The sequence below is a fragment of the Acipenser ruthenus genome, chromosome 51, assembly GCF_902713425.1.
Source record: "Acipenser ruthenus chromosome 51, fAciRut3.2 maternal haplotype, whole genome shotgun sequence".
Taxonomy (NCBI): Eukaryota; Metazoa; Chordata; class Actinopteri; order Acipenseriformes; family Acipenseridae; genus Acipenser; species Acipenser ruthenus.
The window spans coordinates 5,849,543-5,860,107 of NC_081239.1; the positions used below are offsets into that span (position 1 = coordinate 5,849,543).

Genomic DNA, 10,565 nt, shown 5'->3' on the forward strand with positions numbered 1-10,565 from the left:
TACATCTCATTACATTATGTATGTGTGTGGAGATTAGATAAAGGGCTATTTGGAAGAGAAAATATGAGGCACTTTTTTACACAGAGAATTGTGAGAGTCTGGAGCCAACTCCCCAGTAACGTTGTTGAAGCGACACCCTGGGATCCTTCAAGAAACAGATTCTAATAATAATAATAGTAACAATCTTTAGTTTTATAGCGCCTTTCATAGTGGTCCACCATCACAAAGTGGTGTGTGAGCTATGCATCAGCTGCAGAGTCACTTACAACAACGTCTCACCTGAAAGACGGAGCACAAGGAGGTGAAGTGACTTGCTCAGGGTCACACAATGAGTCAGTGGCTGAGCTGGGATTTGAACTGGGGACCTCCTGGTTACAAGTCTGTTTATTTAACCACTGGACCACACAGCCTCCTAAAAGGAACAACAAGCTCCTAACAACCAAGGTTTGAGGACAAAATGACTCCTTGCTGATCGGTCTTTTTAAGAGAATGTTTTATAAAACACCAAACATACTTATTAAATGAAAAGAGAACTATAGTAACTTTCATCCATCATTCTTGAGATTAGACAGATACAATCCTCTGGTATTATAAACGTATTACAAGAAATTCTGTGTCCCTTCAATAGTAAAGCCAGCCCTGCTATTAAAGCCAGGTTTTGTCGGTCCCTTGAATGGCCTTAGTAGCACTATATTTAAATAAATGCATTTCTCTTTCAGCTGCTACTAAGCAGAATCCCGTGTGCTGCCATGGACAGTGTGGAGATGGAATCTGTCCAGATTAAAGAGGAGTTCTCTGAACCTGAACTTGTCCCCTTTAGAGCGGAGGTCTCTGGGCTGGCTTCCCTCCCCATTAAACAGGAGCTCTGTGAGATGCAATGTGACAGCAGCCAGTCAGAGGTATCTGAGATTAAAGCTGAGCACAGTGAATTGGAGATCCCACAGACAGAAGAACCGCTTCCTGTTAAACAAGGAGAGGTGCTCGAAATTAACCGTATTAAACAGGAGCCCACTGAAGTAGAGTTTGACCACATGGAACCAGGGAAGGAAGAATCCGAGGACTTCAAACCAAACATCCCTAAGCTGGAGAGAGTCTGTGTGAGAGAGCAAGGTGCTGGAGAGGAAGGCTCTCCCAACAGCATGCAAGGAGGTGGAAAGGAAGACGGGCGCTCACATTCAGAATGCAGTCTAGCAGGTGAGTGACTCCCAGTAGCTGTGACATTGTCATTCTAGATTGCGTGATAGTGTGGCAGAGAGGGAGGGAGGGAGCATGTGGGTTACATTACTAGCTATTTGTTTTTCCTGTACCACTCACACCAGTTCAGGATAGGACTCACTACTGGTGATCTTAAGATACAGATATAAGCCTCTTTCACACGGGCACTCCTACCCGATTATACCAAGGGGGAGAAGAGCTAAAGTACTGTATATAACATTAGAAATGTTCAGTGTCTAAATAGAGGGATATTATTGTACATGTGTAGCGTTATTAGGGGTGCTTGATTCCGTTTCATTTATTTTAGACTTTTAGACTTCTACAAATAGTTAGTTTAAACGTTCAAGTAAAAACATTGAGAGTGCTATATCTTTTTAAATAAATAGCTTTCTATAAATGATCGCATAGCCTATATGTCTGTAAAAAGGTCTTCTGATTGTTCAGTGCTTTACCTCAGCTTTTCAACTCTCCTTAAAAATGCAGTTGATCCTGTTAAGTCGAGGTGCAGTCGGCACCCTCATTTCATATTTGAGTATCGTATAGACATTTATCAATGATTATCCATGCATTGAGGTTTTATTTTTCAAAATAAACAAACATTATATATTTTTTTTTTAACAGATGCTCTAATAACTAAAACAGTGTGTGTATAATAGTTAAACAAAAAGGCACGAGTTGCATTCAAATGAGAACACTTCAATTATATAAAAATCAAAAAATACAAAGGACTTACATTTAACAACTGAAAAGAATATGCGTGCGTCTGCATCAGATTAACATTGTAATAATCATTTAAAATACTGTATTTAACAGAAGTAATTTCTGAACTATGGTTTTTCAATACTGCTCACATTTTTATATCCAAAAGCAAAGCATTTGAATTAATCTCACAAACCGTGACTAATGTAACAATTGTACTAAATTCAGCTTATTTTTCTATAGTATTGCCATATAATCCAAACACAACATGCTTTGAAACAAAAGGTAATTAGTAGATTTAATAGATAAAAAAAAAGTGTTTTTCTTAATTTTTAAATCAAGAAGCCGTGCATCCAGTAGTCCTGCTTGTGATTGGTCTTCTCCAAGACGAATGTAAAGGCTTGAAGTGTGTATCCTAGCAACGCACTGATCTGCCGTACCAGCACACGAAGCAGCACACGAAGCACTCAAGGATTTAATGCAAACCAGCAAGACTACAAATCTGGATCAACAAAACACATGAACTTGTTGAATCAGTTGCGATCGTCTCAGTAATCAACCATGGTATTGTGTTTTCAGCCCGAGTTTTATCACGTTTCCTGCACTACCAGCCATGCACTTGCATTGTTGTTTGCCTGGGCTCCACCTCCTCCTCACTAGATCCAGCACCAGTAGTTATATTTTCATATATTTTAACATTGTTCCTGTACTGCTGCTGTAACTAAGCTCTGCAGAGCACAGTCTCCCTTTATATCACAATGTGCCCAGACAGCGCTTCGGTTATTTAGATCTCCCGAAGATAACATTGATAGTCATGAGAGCAAAAGCATGCTGGAAATTGCGAGGTGAATATCCAGTGACAATGATGTCACGTGACAAAGGTAGGAAATGGACAACAAAAGAAAACTCTGAGTAGCCGTTATTTGCAGACACCCTCCTGTTCTTAATATTTGAACTGCACATTTGACAAAGTTTAAACAATTCAGCAAAATTAAAAACATTTGACTCTTTGCTAATGTTTAACCGTTTAAACTTTGAATGATTAACACCCCTAAACGTAATGCTATTGAAAAATACATAATTGTAGGGTGTTTTAGAGGAAATAGACCTGAAACATTACAGGAGAACTCTGAGGGCAGATTTTGATCCCAGGGCTCAGTTTCACCAGCGTTAGTCTTTACTGACTTTGCTTTTACACATAAAGTAAAGGCTATAAAGAGTATGTAGCGGGGTTCTGAAAAATATAGCGTTCCACGTCCCCACGTGTTGCTACAACTGCTTAAATAACGTACCTGTCATTTCTTTTCATTCTTCACTTCCTGACAACTTTTAACACATGACTTTAGTCTGTTGCAAAGCTCTTTTAGAAATGTCTGCTCTAGTGCACTGAGGTTTGAGATCTGTGCTCTAAATCACTGCAGGAAGAGAGATCCATAAAACAGGGGTGAGTCTGAATAATCAAGTATTCTAAATGAAATTACTACTCGAAACAGTGTGATCAAGTTTCGAGTACTCGTTAATTTCTAAAACAAATGGAAAAATGAGCGAACTACACCCGAAAAAGCTTGGCATGGTATTTTGACAGAGGAGCAAGTTAAAAGTGATCAGCCACTACAATTGTCACCTCACTGATAACTGACAGGAGGCGGGGCTCTTACCTAGCTCTGCTATTGGCTAAGGGAGTACATGAGCAGTGAAAATAGCATCTTTAAAAAAAAATGCAGTGCTTGGAAGTATTTTGAAAAAAGTTAAACGAGATCATCGTGCAATGTAATCTCTGCAGCACAAGCATTTCATATTGTAAATCAACAAGTACATTCTCAATCATCTAAAATGCCAGCACCCATCTGCTACTTTAGAAGAAAACACAGAATGTGGCAAAAAACAAGCAAGCAGTGCATCTTTTACTGTGTGCAGTGGAGATGTGAGGCATCTCGACTGAAACAAGCAAGCAGTGCATCTTTTACTGTGCGCAGTGGAGATGTGAGGCGTCTCGACCGAAACAAGCAAGCAGTGCATCTTTTACTGTGCGCAGTGGAGATGTGAGGCGTCTCGACTGAAACAAGCAAGCAGTGCATCTTTTACTGTGTGCAGTGGGGATGTGAGGCGTCTCGACTGAAACAAGCAAGCAGTGCATCTTTTACTGTGTGCAGTGGAGATGTGAGGCGTCTCGACTGAAACAAGCAAGCAGTGCATCTTTTACTGTGTGCAGTGGAGATGTGAGGCGTCTCGACTGAAACAAGCAAGCAAGCAGTGCATCTTTTACTGTGTGCAGTGGGGATGTGAGGCGTCTCGACTGAAACAACAAGCAAGCAGTGCATCTTTTACTGTGTGCAGTGGGGATGTGAGGCGTCTCGACTGAAACAAGCAAGCAGTGCATCTTTTACTGTGTGCAGTGGAGATGTGAGGCGTCTTGACTGAAACAACAAGCAAGCAGTGCATCTTTTAGAGATGTGAGGCGTCTCGACTGAAAAAAGGCTTTTTGTTTATTAAGCCATATCCACACGGAACGCGAGCAACACAAGCAAATAATTTAGAAGTCATTGCAGCCAAGTGGGAGTATCCACACCAGCAGCGAGTGATGTGAGCGACGTCGCTTTGAGAAAATTCTGCGTCGCTAAAATAGAACTTGTTTCTGTTTTTATTTTTTTTTCATTGCGCAACTGGAATGAAGCTGATCAATCTGAAGTAAGGTTAACACCCTTAACAGACGTCAAACACACGCCTCAAGACACATCCCATCCATGGGGTGAGGATGTTAACACTTTTATCTGAACACAACACTTCATGTCAAATTCGAGGATACGTGTTTTTAGTTTACTGATAGAATGTCTGAATGCATAGAAAATATAATCATTCATAAGTAAATGAAATCAGAGATGACTCAAACACATGATCTGATGTGTCACAGTCTTCAACAGCGTTTATGAAGAAGTGTAGCAAAAAATAGATTTGCAGAACGGCACATAATAACACGGATAATACTAATAATAATAATAATAATAATAATAATAATAATGATAATAATAATAATGATAATAATCAAGATGTAGTGCTCAACAACAACATAATAATACTACTAATAATAATAATACTACTACTACTAATTAATAATAATACTAATAATAATAATAATAATAATAATAATAATAATAATGTTGCACTTTAAAATACTTTTAAAAAGTTAATGAACAAAAAGGATCACAAAAGGAATTTGTAAAGAATCACAATTGAGATTGTAGTAACGTGTATATATATTATTTTACAATGGAGTTGCCAGAGGTCAGGATAACCTTTTATCAAAACAAGCCCTGTTTTGTAAAGACAGCCCATCTCTAGTTTGTCCAATAGGAATGCGTGGGCTGGGTCATGTGTTTATTTCCAGTCTTCTGGATCCTTTCCAACATTGACATTCGGTGACTTCGCTCGCGTTGCTCTATCTGGTGTGGATACGGCTTTAGAAGTGACCTTTCATTCAGATTTACACTGCAAACTATCCGGGCAATGCTAAACCTTTGCTCCTATATATATATATATATATACAGTGCCGTCCTACCCCACAACTTCCAAGTGAAAGAAATATTCTAGAAATTTGTAGAAAATTAATTAAAAATAAAAACTGAGCTTGTTTGGATAAGTGTCCACCCCGCTTGTAATAGCAATCCTAAATTAGCTCAGGTGTAACCAATAGCCTTCAAAATCACACACCAAGTTAAGTGGCCTCCACCTGTGTTAAATTGTAGTGATTTCAGGATAAATTCAGCAGTTTCTGTAGGTTCCCCCTGCTGGGTAGTGCATTTCAAAGCAAAGACTATGAGCACCAAGGCGCTTTCAAAAGAACTCTTGGACAAAGTTGTTGAAAGGCACAGATCAGGGGATGGGTATAAAAAAATACCAAAGGCCTTGAATATCCCTTGGAGCATGGTCAAGACGATTATTAAGAAGTGGAAGGTGTATGGCACCACCAAGACCCTGCCTAGATCAGGCTGTCCCTCCAAACTGGATGACTGAGCAAGGAGACTGATCAGAGAGGCTACCAAGAGGCCAATGACAACTTTGCACGAGCTACAGGCTTTTATGGCCAAGACTGATCAAAGTGTGCATGTGACAACAATATCCCAAGCACTCCACAAATCTGGTCTGCTTCCCAACAGACTCACAGCTGTAATTGCTGCCAAAGGTGCTTCCACCAAGTATTAACTCAGGGGGTTGGTGACTTATCCAATTATGATCTTCCAGTTTTGTATTTGTAATATATCATTTTTTTCTCAATAAAAAACTTTTTTTCCCCTTAACAGTGTGGAGTATGGTGTGTAGATAATTTAAATTCTGAAACTCTGAGGCACTGACACAACAAAATGTGAAAAAAGTTCAAGGGGGTGTAGACTTTCTATAGGAACTGTGCATAAGAACATAAGAAAGTTTACAAACGAGAGGAGGCCATTCAACCCATCTTGCTCGTTTGGTTGTTAGTAGCTTATTGATCCCTGAATCTCATCAAGCAGCTTCTTGAAGGCTCCCAGGGTGTCAGCTTCAACAACATTACTGGGGAGTTGGTTTCTTTTTTCAGGTCAAAAAAGTCCCCTGGGTTGACATTGTCTATACCTTTTAGGATTTTGAATGTTTGAATCAGATCGCCTGCAAATATCTTATTATTCGAAATTCCCATTGTTACGGGTCAAACCTGGGGATTCTAATTGAAGTGATACACGTTACTGTATCACTTTACAACAGTATTATTTACAGCTGATTGCCGTCAGCCTCTAGACATTGTGAAACCAATACACACTCTTGCACCTGGATATAACTGTCTGTCTGTTTTCTTCTGCACTGCTGCATTACCTTCACCTGCACTCACTTACCCACTTTGCCACAGCGTCCCTATGTGTGGTTGCTGCTAATACTTTCTAAGGACCTGTCATTGTTATGAGTAATTAGTGGGGCTTGCAAAGCAAGAGTCCCCACTTTAAATCTTCGACATGCTTCTTCTTCTTCTTCTTATTCTTCGGCACGCTACTCCTCTTACACCGTTTAAGCTACAAATGCCATTCAAACTTTAAAACGTGTAGACCGGTCTGGAATAGTGTGCTTGTATACAACTTTTTGATATCTTTTATACTTTTTAAACTATTAAGCTTTTTGTCCTTTTTTGTCCACCTTCATTCACTTTAATGGGACTTTTTTCAACATTCTAAAGCTCCCCATTGTTTAAAAACTCCCAGACTTCCAACATTCTATTTACTGTAAACGATGTAACTTTTGACACAAATCAGCTACTTTGACCACTTTCCCAACAAGACAAAAAGTTAGAGTATATGGAAGTATATGGAATCTTCCTCTACTTCTCAGCTATTCAAATATGAAATCAAAACAGGAATGGCGTCTACCAATCAAGAGGTACAGCTGTTTTCAGTAGGCTACTTCCCACTGTTGAATTAACTGTCATAGAACTTTGAGAAATTTCAAATTATAGCACCATTGCAGTGGTGAGGTGTGGTGACGTCACGGACCAGGAAGTAACTGAATCAAAACAATGGATGGGCGGGTGAAACTGAACGCAACGGCGTTCAGCTGATTTTTATTAACTAAATAAACAAAAACAACAGATTTAACCAAACAACAAAACAAAGGGCACGAGGGCCAAACGAATAAACAGACAAACAAGTAAGTGTTGTGCTGGCTAATCCAGCACGTTTTAGCAATTGTTATTTTCTGTCTTCTCTCTATCTCCCCGTACCTCCTCTCTGTACACCCAAACCCTGCAGCAAGGACAGCTGCCGGTTCTTATACTCTGGCCGAGGGGTTAACTAGCTGTTAATTATCTTATTACCCTTCGGCCACAGTCTGCACGCGTTTGGTAAGGATGCGTGACTGTCAGCTAGTTAAATAATCAGTAGCTGATCAGCCATGCATCCTCACAGGGTTTTAAATTATAAAATAATAAGAAAAGACGCGGCGCTTTTATCCGCGCCGCAAACAAATACAAATAATAATAAATAGGGGCGGGACACTCCGCCACAAAGCCCCACAACTTTACTTGTAAAGTTACCATCTAGTTAGAGGTTGAGTATTCGAAACTTTTATTCTTGGTATATTCGAATATCTTATTCAAAATTCCCACCCCTAACAAAAAACCTTAAGTGCTCTGGTTTTTCTGTTCCGTACAACACCATGGATCGCTATTGCTGTGTTACCTGACAGTGTTGGCAATAATCCTGACGCTATCAGTGCACTAGGGTGGGCATTTTGAAAAGACCTTTGAAACATACTTTAAAGTTATGTGTAAAAAGTTGTCATGATGTTAGCATTGCGGTACGTTATTTAAACAGTTGTAGCAACACATGGGGATGTGGAACGCTATTTACTCTAAGTTTTTAACTTTAAGCTGGTGTAACCCAGTGCAAGCCCCCACAGCTGAAATTCATATGCTTTAATCCACTCCTCCACCATTGTTGAACTCCATGGCAATGCTTGACAACACAGTGGGGCTCGGGCACAGAAATATCACGCGTGCACATCCAGCGATCTTTGAGAAACTGCATCTGCACAGGGGATACACAATTCTATGGGTTACAGAAATCTGCATAACACCCTTCAGGACAATTTGATTTTGAGATGCATGCCTCGGTTCGAACGTCAGTGAAGTCAAGTTTTATCTGTATATCTAGTTTGCCTATGTGTTAATCCGGCCCTGCACATGCCCTAAGAGTTGGTTCATACATCACTGCAGATGAATGTGATACATCCGGTGCAGACCCCATACGATTTCAGGTCGCAGACGCATGAGAAAAGGCTGTACGTCTTTCCAAAAAAGACGCATGTCGCAAGAGTGTGTGTGACGTAATTCCGACCTGTCACACAGGGTCAGAGACCCTTGACAAATTATGTTGGAGTCTGAATTATGAACCAACCTTAAGCCTACAAGCAGCCCCTCTTACTTTCTTTCTTGTTCATGTTTTCCAGGTTCCAGTCCAGCAGCTAAAGCGAAGGCAGACGGTGGAGAATATCCTGACTGTGGGAAAGGTTTCACGCAGTTAGGGCATTTAAACAAAACCCAGCGAACTCACACAGGCGAGAAACCGTATCACTGCTCTGACTGTGGGAAGAGTTTCAATCATTTTAGAAACCTAAAACAACACCAGCGAATTCACACAGGAGAGAAACCGTATCACTGCTTTGACTGTGGGAAGAGTTTCAGTCAGTTAAGCAGCCTTGTTTTACATGAGCGAATTCATACAGGAGAGAAACCGTATCACTGCCATGACTGTGGGAAGAGTTTCAGTCGGTCAGACAGTCTTGTTTCACACCAGCGAACTCACACAGGAGAGAAACCGTATCACTGCTCTGACTGTGGGAAGAATTTCAGTCGGTCAGGCAGCCTTGTTTCACACCAGCGAACTCACACAGGAGAGAAACCGTATCGCTGCTCTGACTGTGGGAAGATTTTCAGACAGTTAGGAAGCCTAAAAGAACACCAGCGAGTTCACACAGGAGAGAAACCATTTCACTGCTCTGACTGTGGGAGGAGTTTCAGTCAGTTAGGAAGCCTAAAAGGACACCAGCGAACTCACACAGGAGAAAAACCGTATCACTGCTCTGACTGTGGGAAGAGTTTCAGTTAGTCAGACAGCCTTGTTTCACACCTACAAACTCATACAGGAAAGAAACTGTGTCTGCTCTGACTGTAGGAAGAGTTTCCGTCTTAAACAAGCCCTTCAAAAACACCAGCGAATTCAGAGGAGAGAAACCTTAAAGACTGTTTTGTGTATCACTCTTAACCCTTTGCGGTCAGTTTATTCAGCACCTGTGAGGCACGTCAAGTCCTACAAAGGAAGGCTTTGCGCTCTCACAGCCTCTCAGTCTCGTGTTCTTATTGTTTCCGATCGTATACTCCCGGCATTGTGTTATTTCAGTGATACTGTATTTCTTTTATTTCACTCTATTATGTCATTCAAATCATGACTGGAAAGCGACCAAGTGATAGCAAGAGTGCAGGACCAGTTCGTAAGCGAAAGAAGATTGATTTAGAGCAGAAAATGAAAATACTGAAAAAGTATTGAGGCGGACAAAGCCTGTCTTCAGTTGCTTGTGAACTCGATTTGGCTACCTTTTTTCATGTTCTATAAACATACGTACTGTACACACATACATTTACATAGCCACATATACACAAAAACACATATACTGTACAGTATTACAGTAATACACATACTGTATGTGTGTATATATATATATATATATATATATAGCGTCTGTATTCTGTAATTTTGAATACTGACTGGATATAGTTTTAATTCTGGAAACCTGAGTTTGTTTAATCGTTTGGTTTTGCTAAATTGCATTGCCTCTTACTGTTTACACATTTCTGACATTTAGATTTAAAAATACAAACAATTATACTTTAATAATTGAAACAAGATAAGACTTAAACTGAACAGGTGATATTTTGTGCATTTTAAAACAACAATTACAAATGTCTGAACCGTTTAAACATTGATTTGAATGTATCTACAAGTTTTGAAGTAACTCTAGATTACAGCTTAATAGGGCTGTCAGTTAATGCTGTATTACTGCAAATGTTTTACTCCTGCTTGTCTCTAGACTTCTAATTCTGGGATCGTGATTTCTAACGTTTATATTCATCTTACTTT

At 39.9% G+C, this 10,565-nt stretch overlaps 1 protein-coding gene across 1 annotated transcript; it reads left to right on the forward strand.

Annotated features, from left to right (window-relative positions):
* Positions 1 to 363: 363 nt before the first annotated feature.
* LOC131722754 (zinc finger protein 501-like) lies at positions 364 to 10,565 on the forward strand. Its single transcript, XM_059015825.1, has 3 exons — positions 364 to 444; positions 720 to 1,194; positions 8,878 to 10,565. The coding sequence occupies exons 2-3, from the start codon at positions 750 to 752 to the stop codon at positions 9,534 to 9,536; spliced, it is 1,104 nt and encodes a 367-aa protein (XP_058871808.1). The 5' UTR covers positions 364 to 444; positions 720 to 749; the 3' UTR covers positions 9,537 to 10,565.